This window comes from Schistocerca cancellata, chromosome 3 (genome assembly GCF_023864275.1).
Source record: "Schistocerca cancellata isolate TAMUIC-IGC-003103 chromosome 3, iqSchCanc2.1, whole genome shotgun sequence".
Lineage (NCBI taxonomy): Eukaryota > Metazoa > Arthropoda > Insecta > Orthoptera > Acrididae > Schistocerca > Schistocerca cancellata.
In genome coordinates, this window is record NC_064628.1 from 923,425,354 (window position 1) to 923,442,566 (window position 17,213).

At 38.1% G+C, this 17,213-nt stretch overlaps 1 protein-coding gene across 2 annotated transcripts in view; it reads right to left on the reverse strand.

Moving 5' to 3' along the window:
• Window positions 1-17,213, reverse strand: part of LOC126176002 (protein lin-9 homolog) — a 127,666-nt gene that overhangs the window by 39,121 nt on the left and 71,332 nt on the right. For both annotated transcript variants that reach the window (XM_049923118.1, XM_049923119.1), the window contains exons 5-6: window positions 14,477-14,758; window positions 13,844-14,065 (exon numbers count right to left, since the gene is read on the reverse strand). In XM_049923118.1, the coding sequence (XP_049779075.1) occupies window positions 13,844-14,065; window positions 14,477-14,758 (504 nt within the window). The remainder of the gene's footprint in view (window positions 1-13,843; window positions 14,066-14,476; window positions 14,759-17,213) is intronic.

Consider the following 17,213-nt stretch of genomic DNA (forward strand, 5'->3'; position numbering starts at 1 on the left):
TGCATCACTTAATGATCATAGCACCTCAACTTATCAAGGACTGACAAGAGATGCCTGCAAAACAGGTCCATGGTTCTGGTCTGTTGCGGAACTCTGTTCATGAGTTGCCAGATATTCAGGCCAAGTCATGAGTCACTAACATCAAATTTTGAACTGGCACTATTGTTATCAATCTGTGCAACAGATAACTTGTGCAAACACTCAAATCTCAAACCTACTTGCCACTCTTGTCAGAAGCTGCTCGGCTGCCACCAAGCAAGCAGTGGCGATGCTGATTGAAAGCTGAGGGGAACGTTGGAGAGGGGAGATATGATAGAAAGGATGGTTTAGGGAGGCTGTGCACAACACCCAGCAGCTATTCAACTGCATACTGCCAGCAGAAATGTATGGCATCTCTGTAAACAAACCATTTCATCTGCTGAGCCAAAAACAAGAATTTCCAGTGGTTTTTTTTTTCTTAATTTCCTTGGCACATTTGAAATTCCCAATTTCCACAACTTCTTGCAGCCTTGGCTTCATCCACAAGTATCAATGGCAATGAGACAGCCGGGATGATTGCTCCTCTCACATCAGCCAACAGGACACACACTGCTGACAATATCGGTGGTTTACCACAGCTGCATGGGAGTCCTCTTGATGCAAAAGGAACTCATTTAATATTACTGTCATTCTGAAGCTTAATTAATAGGTCCTGCATGTTCATGACCAAAAGGTTGTTGGGGTAGCACCTGCAATATGCATTGCAGGCATGGAATTGCTAAAAACAAATAAGTCCTTTTGTGGAGAGAGTTTTAATGTACTCACGACCCATGATATGGCGAGCAACTCTCCAGTGTATACCTTGCAAACACTTGCCAAGAATAATTCTAATGCTTCGTGCATGTGTAAAAGCAAAACCAACCCTGTCATTGAATAACAATCCATTCACGTAGATACATGTTGAATTTGGATAGTCATGGAGAACTGAATGGAACAGGTGCCTGAGAACAGTGGGATAAGAATTTTTCTTATGGTCACAAAGGAGGTTAATCTGAATCATAGAACTGCGTACATACTACATGGGTTGCAGGGAGGAAACATTATAAACAAAACTGCAAGGTAGGGCAGTTGGAGATCCTAGCATAGAGCTTCCAATTTTTGGGCAATTCATAAACAGTCTGAGCTGATGGTAGTGAAACAATGGAATAACACACACTGAGAGACATCCGACAGATTGTTGCCACAGAGTTGGTGGGGTGGTCTGAGAAGAGAAGGGACACCAGCTTCCACCAGCAAGCATCTACAAGACTTGTATGGACGTATCTAGTTGTCAACCATGGATAGACCTAACAAGCTTAGACTGAGGGTGCTGCCAAACCAACAGGCAGCAGTAGTCACATCATCAGGATAAAAATCAAGCTTTATAAAATTGCAGAAGAACTGTGCAATTTGTGCCCCAGGAAGTGGTGCTGAGAAATCTGTGGGCACACAGTTCACTTTGAGCTAGCATATGTGTGATAACAATGTTAACTTACTCTCAGTCAATAAAATAACACAGTTGGTAAAATGCACACAAATGATAAAAAGCACACAGTTAAAATCCTCGTAACATTCATGCAAGTTGGTGGCAAACATGATTCTCTCAAGTTTGCAGCAGAGCACCACACAAGCAGCAGCTTGGTGCGGTGCGGCAAGCTGCTGAAAGTGAAAAAGGTGATCAAAAGCATGATTAAGTGGCACATTACTGGATGTTCTGCTAGCCCCTTTAGCAATCTGATTATACTGGTGGAAGAACTTAATGAGGGAGTCCATCTGTTTTGGGTGCAAGAACAGTTTGCCAGTTTATGTAAACTCAGGAAGACCAGTCTATTAACACAGATGAAATTTTAACAAAATATTTTAGTGCTTTAGAGCCAACTAGTGACATTAGATCCAGATTCAAGGCAAGTACACAGCTCTTTTATGTCCTAAGGGAAGTGTTAACCAGTTTCCAGTTGACTTAAGAATATCATGTCAAAGTTTAAGCCAGTACTATATTTTGCCTTAAGGGAAGTGTTTATCAGATGAAGTTATTTTATATATAGATGACATTTCACTTATTTAAAAACTCTGGGAAAAACACCTTTATTTAATACAAACATTATTACCAAAGCTCACAGAGCAATGTGTCAGTGTAAAACTATAGAAGGCCTATTTTGATTGCATTAAATTAAAGTCTTTAGGACATAATTAGACCGCAAGATATTCGGCCAAATCTGGGTGAAGTGGAGGTCATTGCCAAATTACCCATACCTAAAAACCAAAATCAAATTTCATTTATGCCTCGTTGGATCCTACAGACATTTTGCACAAGAGTGCAATGAATACGACACAGCCATTTAAAAAATGCAGTGTTGAGAAATGGACATACAAATATCAGCAACAATTTGATCACATTAGGTAGGTACTCAGCACCCTGTTTTGAGGAAGTTTTTCATGTAATGATAGATACACATGGTTTTGAATTGGGATAAGAGATATTTCAGCTAATTCAAACTGGACATGAGGAAGAAAGAAGGACCACAGCATCTGCTACTCAGTTGCTTGCCATCTGTGAGAATAGTTATACAGTTACAGAGAAAGAAACTCTTGCAGTAGTGTGTACTTTCAAGAAATGTACATTTTTTGTCAGGTCACAAAATCATAGTGCAATCCCATCGCTGTGCTGTGTTATTTCTAATGCAAAGCGGCTATTCCATAATAGGAGGACTTTGTCATTATGAGGGTCTTTGACTTTCACATGAAGTGTGTAGAAGGAAGCAAAAATTGTGTAGCACATGCACTTTCAAGGACACCAGTTGGTCTGAAATGTGACACATGAGATATGTAGATGATAAAATTACTGTGTTTTGCTAAAACAAGTTGAGAGAGCTAAAAAAAATGGTTAATCACTTAAAAGAGAAACAGGAGGAAGATCTCCGGTTATAGAAATAAGTAATGCACTGTTAGATTTCCCTAATGAAATAAGGTTAAGACAATTTTGTATTCACAATGACATTTTTTTTGACGCAGATATGCGCACCACAAGAGTATATATTGCTCCTCATATAATATAGACATGAGGGGCATGGATATTTTGGCCCCAAAATTTGTATAGAGCAGACTAAAAAGTAAAATATAATTGAGAAGAAACATCACAAAGTATGCTTATCATATTTTTTTTGGGATCCAACCCCTGAATATATTTTTGAAATTAGTGAGAAGTTGTTTAACCATTCGCTGAAACATTAAACTTTATTTATTCAGTTTTATTTTTCACTGGACATAATAACTGCTTTGGTTTTGGTTCTAGCATACGAAAATGTTGGGTCATAACTTTGTAACCAGTTGAGATGTGGAGTCTGATGTTTTGAAACTGAGTTTATGTCTAACAGTGTGTTTAGTAACACCTTTCAAATTACTGTTGTATCTTTGGTTTCAACAAGATCTCTCAAGTTTGGTTACACAGCATTAATAGCGCTCCTATGTTTATTTTCTCCTGGTCTTTACCTTCGCACTCCTCTTTAAGGGCAGTAGGAAATTCTCTTGTACATAGTGTACAATAAACACGTACACTGCAACTGTCATTATATAGTTTCAAAAATTCTTATTCCTGGTGCAGGTTAACATTAGATGCACACTTTTTTTTGCCCACTGTTAAAATAATAATAATAATAATAATAATAATAATAATAATAATAATAATAATACAAGGTAAAATGATCAAAAACGTGTACACAAGTTATTTCATATGTGAAAACAATAGGCGTATTGCTCCCGTTGTGTTGCTGAATTACTAGCAGTGATCGAAAAGTTGTGATAGAACCAGGAGCCATGCATCTCCATCAGTGTCAGTGCTTGCTCCAAAATCAACTGAGAGAGGCGCAGCCTTAAAAGAATGTTTATAACCGTGATGTCCAATATATAGGACTTAATTAAAAAACCCTCACTAATCATAAAATTCTCCGACTCCGGACATTCTGGGAACTCCTGTGGTGGCCCCAGCACTAAAAAAAACCAGGCCTGTACCAGCTAAGCCCAATTGTATGGCAAGCATTTATTGTACAAGATCCAATTTCTAAAAAGACATTAAGATTATTTGGCAATGGAGATCTGAAGAAATGCCCAGCTGATGATGATGATGATGATGATGATGAAAAAAGACAAAATGTAGTTACAAATGAGGGCAATCAGGAACTTAAGAACTAATAGCCATTTTAAATGATAAGTGGTATAAAAATCTTATGAAAAATATTACAGTTGTGCAAGGATAAGTGGGGAACACTGTAGCCAATATCCTATCGGATTTTGGTTGCAGTCTAAACCTAATCAGTGTGGAATTTTATTCAGGAACAAGGTGTATCCAAGGCTTGAAATGCCTCCAAGTGTGCTGTAATTGATCTAATTTTGTCCTCACAACCACTACGCGAGCGAGGTTTACATATATCTTCAAAGGTCTGCCATTCCAGTTTCTTCAGCATCTATGTGATACACTCCCACAGGTGAAAGTGACCATGCTACCCTTCTCTGTATACATTCAATATCCCCCGTTAGTCCTATTTGTTACGGGTCCCACGCACTTGACCACTTTGAGATCTTATCGAGATCTGACTAAATATTTATGCTGCTGATTCTTTCAGACAATACTTCACTATAGATAACAGTGTCATCTGCAAAAAGTCTCAGGTTACTATTAATATTGTCTGCAAGTGCCTCAGTATACAACATACAGGGTCTGAACACACTTCCCTGAGGCACACCTGAAGTTACTTCTACATCCTACAAAAACTCTCCATCCAAAATAAAAACCCTACCAACAAACCCTCAATCCACATCTTACAATAACTCTCCATCCAAAATAACATCCCTACCAACAAACCCTCAATCCAGTCACAAATTTCACTTAATACCTCATATGGTCATACTTTTTACAAGAAGCATAGATGTGGTAGTGAGTCAAATGTTTTTCGGAAATCAAGAAATACTGTGTCTACCTGACTGACTTGACCCAGATCTTTCAGTGTGTAATGTGAGAAAATTGAGAGTTCAGTGTCACACGATCGATGTTTTGGAGGAGGTCATTCTGTTTGAGATACCTCATTATGTTTGAGCTCAGAATATGTTCTAAGATTCCACAACAAATTGATGTCATGGCTACTGGATAATAGTTTTGAAGATCATTTCTACAACCCTTCTTGTAAACAGTTGTGACCTGTGTCTTCTTCTAACTACTGGGCAGGATTTTTGTTTGAAGTATCTATGATAGATTATCTCAGCAGTAAATTCTGTATAGAATCTTGCAAGGATTCCATCAGGGCCTGGACCTCTGTTCAGGTTTATTGATTTCAGCTGTTTCTCAACACCACTGATACAAAATACTTATTTCACTCATCTTTTCAGAGTTACAAGGATTAAATTGGGGCAATTCTCCTTGGTTTTCCTTTGTAAAGGAGCAGTTGAAAACAGGAGTTAAGCATTTCAGCTCTTCATTTGCTACTCTCGATTTCAGTTCCTGTCTCATCCATGAGTGACCGGACAATAACTTTGGTGCCACTATCAACCTTTACACATGACCAGAATTTGAGTTTTGTGAAAGATAATTTTACAATATTTTGCTATGGTAGTCATTGAAGGGTTCACACATTGTTCTCTTGACAGCAAATGTGTGTCACTCAGCATTCTCTAACTATATCACTATGCTTTTGTTTTACAAATGTTATGCAATAATCTTTCATTCTTTACAGTGACTGTATACTATGTAGGGTCTCTTCCATTATGAACTATTCTAAAGGGTATGTATCTATCCAGCGCATGGTTAGCTATTCTTTTCAGCTTGAGCCATAATCCTTTACATGCTCCTGTCCTGTTCTGAAAGTTCGTCATTGAGAAATGACGCTACTCCTTATTTATCTAGTTTATTGAACATAACACTTTTGTAATCATTGTTGTCACAACCACGTCATGGTCTCTGATACCAGTTTAAATGTGGACATCCTCAAAGACGCCAGATGTATTTCCTGCCATCCGGTCTAATTATTTCCGTCATAAGTGGGGTTCCAAACTGTCTGTTATAGGCAGTTATTAGAGAAAGCATTTAGTAAAGTTTCACAGGTTGTCATATCCACTACTAACAAAACTGTAATTTTCCCAATTGATTGCTGGATGATTACACTATGATTGGAGAACTTACATACAAGTGAACTGAAGTTTTCTCTAAAGTTTTCGGTTATGTCAGAAGGTGAGTATGGTGGGCAACAGGAGGATCCAATTAACATTTTAGTTTAGTTATGACAGGTTCCACAGATCATTTTCCCGATTATTTTATCAATATCATGTGGAACAAGTCAGATTACAAGATATATATACACACATGAATAGAGCTAATATTAATATTACTGAAATTTTTAGTTCTACACATGCAACTACATTTAGTGGTACTTTTTTTTTTAATACCATCTCTGAAACAGCAACTCGTCCATGGAGTAGAAGTAGTTGTCCAAAAGAAATGATTTTAAGATAGATTTAAAATTTGATCTACTACCTACCAGACACTTTATGGTGTTTGGCAAATGATCAAAGATTTTTGTTGCTGAATAATGTACTCCTTTTTGAGCAACTGACAGCTTCAATAACAGATAGGAAAGGTCATTTTTCCCTCTAGTGTTGTACGTATGAACATCACTGTTCTTCGTGAATTGAGATGGATTATTTGTAACAAATTTCATTAGCGAATATATGTACTCTGATGGTGCGGGGTGCAATCAATACTTTATGTCTAAGTGGTTAGTTACCCCAGAAAACTATTCCATAAGACATTATTGAGTGGAAATATGCAAAGTACGTTAGAAGGCTGATCTGTTTATTACCAAGACTAGCGATTATACGAAGAGCGAAAGAAGATGAACTCAGTTGTTTGAGAAGCAAGTAACATGCTTCTTCCAGTTCAAGTTGTCATCAATGTGAACACCCAAAAATTTGGAGAAATCTACCCTGTTAACTGAGCCATGTTCATATGCTACCATCAATTGTTGGTATGACTCTATTCTGTGTACAGAACTGGATATAATGAGTTTTTTAAAAATTAAGGGAGCATCTTCAGCTGCTTTTTCTGGAAAGGGATTTATTATAACACTCATGTCACCTGCAAAAAAAGTACTAGTTCTGCTTGCTGAACATTAAGTGGGAGTTTATTCACATGAATAAGGAACAGCAGAGGACCTAAAATTAAACCTTGTGGGACACCTTTTGTGATAACTCCCCATTCACTAGAATTTACCACCCTCCCAACATTATTTGTGCTATTCAGCACAATTTTTTGCTTTCTGTTCATTAAGTATGATTCAAACCAGCTGTGTGTATAACCTTCAATTCAATTCCATAAAACCTGAGTTTTTCTAAGAGTGTGACATGATACACACAGTCAAATGCCTTGGAGAGACCACAAAAAATACCAGCTGGTAATAATTTGTTATTTAGGGCTTGTACTATCTGATTTGATGGGTAAATGTGTAGATAGCATTCTCAGTCGAGTAACCTTACTGGAATCTGAACTGTGACATGCTGAGTAAATTATTTTCACTTAAGTGTGAGATCACTCTTGCATACATAACTTTTTCAAATATTTTAGAAAATGAAGTCAGAAATGAGACCCCTGTCCAATCAATCTCACAAGCAGCTTCAGTTTCTATCTTTGTGTATTTGAGTTTCTAATTTCTTGTGACAAATACACCTACACCATTTACAATCCTTTTCATAAACACTTAAATTTTTCCCAACAATCTCACTGCTGTTAATTTCATGTTTCAGTACCTATTGCTATATGAATTCCACAGCTCTTCAGGAGCACTTCAAATTCTAGCTTTGTTGCAAATGCTTGGCATTTAACCACTAGGATTTTAATACTCTCATCTGTAGAAGCCATTCTTTTCGACCTTACTTCTGGATATCCTACAGCTGTTGTTATCTGGACTGAATGAAGAGTTGCCTAACCTATTTTTTCTTAAAAAAAAATTCCCTTGTGTGCACCCCACACGCATTGTAGTGCACACCTGACCCATTTAGGGTGACCTTACAGTTCTCAATCATATGGTGCAGGTCTAGGAAGTCATAGCCTAGCTTGTCACAGAACCCTTTAAGCCTCTGGTTCAGTTGTTCCACTCGACTCAGAACCAGGGGGCCGCAATGAATTCTGGGGACAATGCTGCAAATTGAGCTTCATTGAAACACCATTCACAAGACTTAAGTTCCGTATATTTAAACTGCTGATGATTGGCTCAGTTTCAGTGAAATACAGCACCACGAACTGGTTTGTAATGGGGATCAGTAACCCACCGTTAGTCCTCTCTGGTTCCTCTCTATCCTGTACGGAACACCTAGATTTCCCTTTAACACACCACCACAGTCAAACGGACGAGTAATGACAGATCCCGTACTTCTTCAGAGCAGACAGGATCCACAGGAGAGGATAGTACTTGAGGTTCCTTTGAAACAACAGGTATACGAGTCTAGGGAGCTCTTCCAACACACCAATTTACAATAGCCACTAATCATTTGACAGCAGTCAGGGCTATTTCCAACTGCTTATGAACGTCAACTAACTAAGCCCGTGTTTTAGAACAGCATTCACAATGGGGCTGCACTGTGGCTGGTGCAATGTTTTATATACCAAGGAAATAATAATTTTAAACTATGCCAGCTGACTATCTTTTAATATGTTGAGATAAAAAATTTATATTCACTCTAAGACTTTATGCAAATACACAAAACGAGATTTCTACGTACGTGTGTTCATTTATATACTGCGGCTCATTTCATTGTTGCTAGGAGCTGGTGAATACAGTCAAAAAGAATACCTATCAGCAATTTTAGTTCCTCCTTCTGACTACAATATGACTTTATAATCTGTCTTTAGTTGATAAGAGGAAACATTTATACTTTGCTTTTTCTTTTTCCAGAGCTATGATCCATTTTCATCACAAGTCAAATACCTGTCCATCCTGCCAAGTTACACTGCAAGAGACAGCCAACAGCCACTAGGTTGAATCATCTGTTTCCAAGAGCTAAACCACAGAGAATTAACATCATCTGAATCCACACTGAATCACTATCAAAGACTAAGAAACTCAAAGAAAAAAGAATCTAATGTAATGTATCCGACATACACTGTTCCATATGGCAAAAGCCATCAGTTGTGTGCAACAAAGTAAATTAATTATGCAGAGAAGGAATTTTAATTTTCATTCACTTCTTTCCATACACTTCCCTTGGGTGGTCTATCCAAGATAATATGTCATAACCTTCTTGTATCAGACTTACATGCTAATAGATTAGCTTTAATCATTTCTCAGCCAAGCTGTAACTAATAATATTTGTTCTTTTCATACTGAGAAGACTGTTTTGGAATATGCGTTTTGTGTGATTGCTTTTAATCACATTAAAATGGAAATGTGGTAACAGAACCTAATGTTTCTTTAAAGATTTTCTATGCACAAACATAAGGAATTTGACATTTATGCTGAAAGTGCCAAATAAATGTCCAAAAACAGATAACTGTTCTCATATGATCATTATGTTACAAATACCTTTCACTTATTTTCTTGCAATGATTTTATTCTTTAATGCTGCTTTGTCATTACACACCAATCAGCATAGATAGCTGCTACCACTGCAACTTAGACTTTAATTGGAATTAACAGTAATAAGAGAACCACTTGTATGAACATCAAGAGCTCAGATGGAAACCCAGTTCTAAGCAAAGAAGGGAAAGCAGAAAGGTGGAAGGAGTATATAGAGGGTCTATACAAGGGTGATCTACTTGAGGACAATATTATGGAAATGGGAGAGGATGTAGATGAAGATGAAATGGGAGATATGATACTGCGTGAAGAGTTTGACAGAGCACTGAAAGACCTGAGTCGGAACAAGGCCCCCGGAGCCGACAACATTCCATTGGAACTACTGACGGCCTTGGGAGAGCCAGTCCTGTCAAAACTCTACCAGCTGGTGAGCAAGATGTATGAAACAGGCGAAATACCCTCAGACTTCAAGAAGAATACACTAATTCCAATCCCAAAGAAAGCAGGTGTTGACAGATGTGAAAATTACTGAACAATCAGTTTAATAAGCCACAGCTGCAAGATACTAACACGAATTCTTTACAGAGGAATGGAAAAACTAGTAGAAGCTGACCTCGGGGAAGATCAGTTTGGATTCCGTAGAAACACTGGAACATGTGAGGCAATACTGACCTTACGACTTATCTTAGAAGAAAGATTAAGGAAAGGCAAACCTACGTTTCTAGCATCTGTAGACTTAGAGAAAGCTTTTGACAATGTTGACTGGAATACTCTCTTTCAAATTCTAAAGGTGGCAGGGGTAAAATACAGGGAGCGAAAGGCTATTTACAATTTGTACAGAAACCAGATGGCACTTAATAAGAGTCGAGGGACATGAAAGGGAAGCAGTGGTTGGGAAGGGAGTAAGACAGGGTTGTAGCCTCTCCCTGATGTTGTTCAATCTGTATATTGAGCAAGCAGTAAAGGAAACAAAAGAAAAATTTGGAGTAGGTATTAAAATCCATGGAGAAGAAATAAAAACTTTGAGGTTCGCCGATGACATTGTAATTCTGTCAGAGACAGCAAAGGACTTGGAAGAGCAGTTGAATGGAATGGACAGTGTCTTGAAAGGAGCATATAAGATGAACATCAACAAAAGCAGAACGAGGATAATGGAATGTAGTCGAATTAAGTCGGGTGATGCTGAGGGAATTAGATTAGGAAATGAGACACTTAAAAGTAGTAAAGGAGTTTTGCTATTTGGGGAGCAAAATAACTGATGATGGTCGAAGTAGAGAGGATATAAAATGTAGACTGGCAATGGCAAGGAAAGCGTTTCTGAAGAAGAGAAATTTGTTAACATCGAGTATAGATTTAAGTGTCAGGAAGTCATTTCTGAAAGTATTTGTATGGAGTGTAGCAATGTATGGAAGTGAAACATGGACGATAAATAGTTTGGACAAGAAGAGAATAGAAGCTTTCGAAATGTGGTGCTACAGAAGAATGCTGAAGATTAGATGGGTAGACCACATAACTAATGAGGAAGTATTGAATAGGATTGGGGAGAAGAGAAGTTTGTGGCACAACTTGACCAGAAGAAGGGATTGGTTGGTAGGACATGTTCTGAGGCATCAAGGGATCACCAATTTAGTATTGGAGGGCAGCGTGGAGGGTAAAAATCGTAGAGGGAGACCAAGAGATGAATACACTAAGCAGATTCAGAAGGATGTAGGTTGCAGTAGGTACTGGGAGATGAAGAAGCTTGCACAGGATAGAGTAGCATGGAGAGCTGCATCAAACCAGTCTCAGGACTGAAGACCACAACAACAACAACAACAACAACAAGCTGTAGTAAATCCAGTAAGAGAGGTTATGACATGAAAATCATTCTGAAAAATACATTATTTTATACCATTTGCTAAAACCCACCTATGAAGATACAATTTATTACTAAATTATATTTCAGTAATTTTCCCAAAGGTTCAATCCCATTAAGAGACTCAGCTCAGTTGTTAAGAAACACAATGAGATCGAGCAGTGACACTTGTTACATTCATCTAAACTGAAAATGACCTCTATTCTCAACTACTTATCTTATTTTTATTTCATTTGAAATTTTCATTTATTAATGTTCTTTGGGGCAAGAGCTGTTGCAGAGACTACAGAGCTTCTGTTTCGGATTTTTCATTGCATTTTGATAAATAATAAAACGAATATTTTCTCTCTTTGGACTTCTCATTGCAAGATTCCAATAAACTGGAATACAGCAATTTCTCTTTTGTGGAAGTGGTAGGTGTGTGGCACTGTTTCTGAATTATCTACATTTTGGCAATGTATAATGTATTTTATGCCCCTTCCAGATCGTTATGTTGAATTTGTACATGGAGTACTGAGTACATAATTACTTTCATTGATGATGACTGGGATAAATTCAGACTTATTTTTTATTTATCCAAATATCATCTTCAACAATATAATTTTCTTCCTTTTTAAGTCAGAGTTTCTGGGAAGCTGAAGCCCATGAAGTTCTGAATTCCTCAATAAGATTCTTACAAGTGGAATGGGAACAAAGTAGTCTCACAAGAATTTATATTCAAAGGTTAAGCAGAACAGTTCACAAGTTTGTGACTCTCCTCAGTATTGCTAATAACACACAGTGTAGCTCAAGATAGTGTCAGTTATCACACTATCAAGAATGCAACAGTACAGTTTGTGTACACGGTTCAGTCTGCCTACATGCCTCAGAGGGTCACTTCACCCTGAGACGTATGTGTCACTTTATGGCAGGAAGGGTTGCCAGCATGGGAAGTTGCCTGCCAATTGGCATATACCATAGTGGCATCATTCGAATATTCAATTGCTACTGTGATACAAAAACAGTCAACATTTGTCTCTTAGTAGTCACTATCGGTCAACATCACCTGATGACCGCTACCTGCAAATAACAGCTCGTAGGTAACCCGAGGAGAAAGCAACAGAACTGATGCCCTTCTGGGTATGACTGGGAGAGCTGTGTTCACCCAGATAGTAAACAACTGTTTTCATGGTTAATTTGGCCTCTGTGTGTCCAGTATGAACAACACTACAAACCACCAACACTACAGTCTGTGATGAGTGTAGGTAAGGATACACAATGATACTGGAGAAATGGCATCCAGTTCTCTTTACTGACCAATACAAGTTATGCCTGACCCATGATCACTGTGTAGGGGTGTGGAAGTGGCAGAGTACCAAGCGACTCACGTGTGCAGTCTAATGGTTTCAGCAGGAAGGTGGATCAATCACATTAACATAAACCATGAACATGCTTGGGGCCCAGTAAAATTTTCAAGGTGTTATTACTGGAATCCTGCAGACACACTGGGTACTTCAACATGGCAGTTGTCGGAGAATGGGACAGGCTCCAGTAGCAACGTCTCAACTGTCCCGTGGACAACATGCCGAGAAGTGTCCAAGCATGTTACAGTGCACAAGGTGGAGCAAAACTGTATTAAATGTAATCCAGCAGCAAATTTTCATTTTACAGATGAGAAGTCCTGAACAAACTCAAATTCTTGGATGGATCTACCGTAGCCCCTTCACTCACTTCACAATACGAAAACAACGTGCAACACACATCAAACAGAAGTAAACAAAGAAATAAATAATGGCTACTGCAAATCACTTGCCGAGGTTGGTAGTGCGGTAAATGAGGTAGTAGAGGATCGACCTCTACTGATATGTAATGCAACTGTAGTCCAAAATATCCATACTTAAAACTGCCACCTTGAAGTGTCTGTACTATAACTTTTTTTTCGGTTCTGTTTCATTTCAGAAGGATTATTCTTTCATTCTCTCTCTTCTAGAATCTAAGCCCACATACATTCACAGATAGGCAGATGGTACAGAATGTTCCTTGAGTAGTTTGTGTTTGTGTTTGTGTTTGTGTTTGTGTGTGTGTGTGTGTGTGTGTGTGTGTGTGTGTGTAAAAACTGAAACAAACGAACCAGCAGCAACACTAAACTTTGGATGGCCTTTAATACTGCACACAATTTGTTCCATTCCATTCAAATTTCACAATACAGTAACTTTTGCTGAATGGTGTGCTATACCAAATATAAAGAAATGGTTTTGGTATTTTTTTCCAATTTTACCGTGAACTTCCTCTTCTGTTACATGTTTTCACACTATTATTTTCAGATTTACAGACTAACATAATACCATCAATTGACATGAACATCTGTAACAGTTTTAAATACAGTTAGTTCATTTTTCTCAATTCAGAAGTAAAAATTATTGTGTTCTTCACTTACTATCATTTCTAAGAACTTGACTGGAAAACCACCAAGGATCCCATCAGATGGGATATTTTTATTCTTTGTAGAATGTGAACTGCTCAGCATGGGATCACTGATGAGCCTTGGAGACAATGCACCTGAATAGCGTGGAGGTGTTGTTATAAATGGCACAAGATTCCGTGGTCTGAATTTCTGAGCGAAGCTTGAGAGTGTTATTGTCTCTGGAGGATCATTTGACTGAAACAGTTTAACAGATCGGCTACACACACATACAATAATCAATGTAAGTATATAATATTTAAAAACTCTGATAAGTAATGGTAATATATTCCTGCTTTACATTTGAAAGATTTAAAGGTCATAAGATGTTAAAAACATTAAATAACAGCATTTGGCAAATTATGTTATCATGCAAACAGTACTCAATATATTTCTTTCTACCATCCCATAAATGTAAAGAGCAATTACCAACAATCCATACAGTGAGCACAAAATACAAACAGCAGTGAAAAGATAAAATTTTGATAACTATGTACAAGGTAACAGCAATGTAACTGAATAATATCTTTCCTTCTGAATAAAACAACAACAAACTCTTCTCTAGTGTAGTGGACAGTGAGAAAGAAGAGGCACATAAACATAACTTACTAGAACTTCATAATCTGGCACCGAATGAGTGCCAAGTCCTCCTCTCTCAAATGTTATTCGATATGTGTTGTTTGATGTGTCCACGGCATCAATACTTCCTGTAAAAAGACCATCCTGCGGCTTACGCAATCGAGCTGTAACTTTTGTGCCTATAACAAGTTGCAAGGGAATCTCAGGAGGAAGATCCTTGCAGGTAGATAGGTCAACAGTCTTTCGCTGTTGCAACAGTCTAATTTTTGTACGTTTTCTATCCAGCTCCCGGCGCTCCTCTTCAAAAAATGACTGAAAAATACAGAAACAAGTTTAAATACATTCACCTCCTCAGTCTAATGTTAACTGTGATTGATATTTGCTAAACATAAATTAGTTTTTAAGTTTCCTCTGTGTGTTCTGGCCATGGAAAATTTTAAATACAATAACCAGTTCCATGCTTAGATAGTAGAATTTGAAAGATTTTGGGAAATAATATCACAATCTACAAAACAATTCATAAATAGGATGGCTAACAAGTAACAAGGCAGTGAATTCAATTTATGACAGCTGAACTGTTATGCCTTTTTTATATCCTAACCATTTCTCAGCTTTATATTTTGTACTCAAAATTAATGACAGTGTACTTTTTCCTCTCTCATGATTTTTTGTTATTTTGCTAAGGCAGTGACACATAGCCAAAAATATTGAAATAGATTAGTGTTAAGATCACCATAAGCTGCTACAATATATATAACCTTTATTGAACAACTAGATCTGGTCACATGAACTTCATACGGCAATATGTTATACAGTGTATACCATGTACAAATGCAATTGGCTAAGATGAAGTAAGCTAAAGTACATCACTTTCTTAGTTTGACAAACGTACATGTTTCCTCTGGACTGCAACTTTGCTTAATGCCAAATTTCTGTGAATGGGTACTGTAGGAAACTACTACACTAACCAAACAATTTCTTGATGACTGATACTGTCTACATGGTAGTGTTCCATACTTGGGCGCCTTCTAATATGAACTGAACACAGTGCATCCAATGTCAACTTGAGAATGTCATTCAATATATTCTCTAGCAAGTAGGGGGAGGGGAGGGGGAGGGCCAGCTGAGGTTACAACCTCTCATATTATGACTTAAAATGGCTCATTTTCTATTGAAAGCAATCTGTGGTTCCTGAATTCAGTCGAAACGTAGGTCATTAAAAGGCAACAAAGCTGAAAGGCAAAATGAACAGTTACAATTAAACTTTCTTTCTTTCTTTCTTTCTTTCTTTCTTTCAGAGTCCATTTAGTGTCATTTTTAAGGAAAATAGGCAACCACTGTTGCAAATTAAATCTCATTTGTCATGTTACTACCCGAATGAAGAGTACTATGGATTCTACAGCCTGTGCTGTATCGGCTGCAACTGCCGATAGCTCAGATGATAAACACACATTAAAGTGTAAGGAGTTAAAAAACTGATGGCACCCTGTCAATGGCTCGTCACAGTGAGAGCAAGGTGGTGCTGGGTTGCCACTCTCAACAAATGATGATAGTTTAAAAAAAAATGGTGTCCCATATGTAGTCTAGTTCTATCTCCTTTTGATAGGAAAACGACGCCTAAGCTGTAGAGAGGACTTTATCTACCATAACCTGTTCCCATGGAGCGATGACCATTATATATGCCAGAGCAACAGAATGAACCGACATATAGCAACACAGAGATCATCTGAGGTCACAACAGCTAAAAGGCATGAGTAACAGAGCCCCATTCCCCAACATATCAACCAATCCATACCAATGACACAGTAGTGCCAGTATAGGCAAGCAAGTAAAGCCATTCCTCGATCCACTGTACTAAAGGGTAATGTGTGTCATATGTGTCACATCACATACAGGCTATGAAGGAATCTGAGTATATGACAATGTAGATATTCTGTGTCAGCAGATAGACAAGGTGGCCTGATAAAGAGCAAACAGCTCTGTAGTAAAAATCGAGCACTGGTCTAAAAGTGGATATATAAACACCTCTTCACTGACAACAAATATGCATCTCGTGTTATGGTCATCATTAGAGTCATGAGTGTTAAAGATGTTTTCTCCTCACACTACAAACGAAGCTCCAGAAAAATGGCAGGTAATATGAGATGAAGCTTTCGATGTAGTATATGAAACCAAACTCTATGAGGCTACAAGGAAGCAAAATGTGTCTCATTTTGGTGGTCAAGGGAATGATCAGAAAATTAAGTATAAGGTGGGTGGTTGGACATGGGGGACAACCAGCAAACATACTTGCAGAGGAGGACATCACACTAGAATGATAGCATGGTAATTCAGCAGCTTTCACACAGAGGCTCATAACTGCTCTGGTGGGCAACTCACCAGTAGACAAATGAATTTGGTGGTGAATCACGTGAAGGCAATGTAAATTGGTTGTGCAGATGAATGTACAGTCTATCCATAGTCCAGCTGTGATCATGTCATCATCTTGGACAGTTTCCAGCCACTGGCTGGGTCTGTCGGGAACACAAGCCTCTCCATCGTGTTCTGTCTTTCCACCATTCCCCCTCTTCCACCTTCGTCCAGTTCTCTCCTCTTCTCGTCACACATTCCTTCACTCCCTTCACCCATCTATCTCTTGGTCTTCCTCTGGGCCTCTTCCCCTCCAGTTGCAGATCAAACATCCTCTTAGGAATTCTTCCCTCATCCATTCTCTTCATGTGTCCATACCACTGCAGTCTTGATTTTTCTATCCTGTCCTGTACTGGTT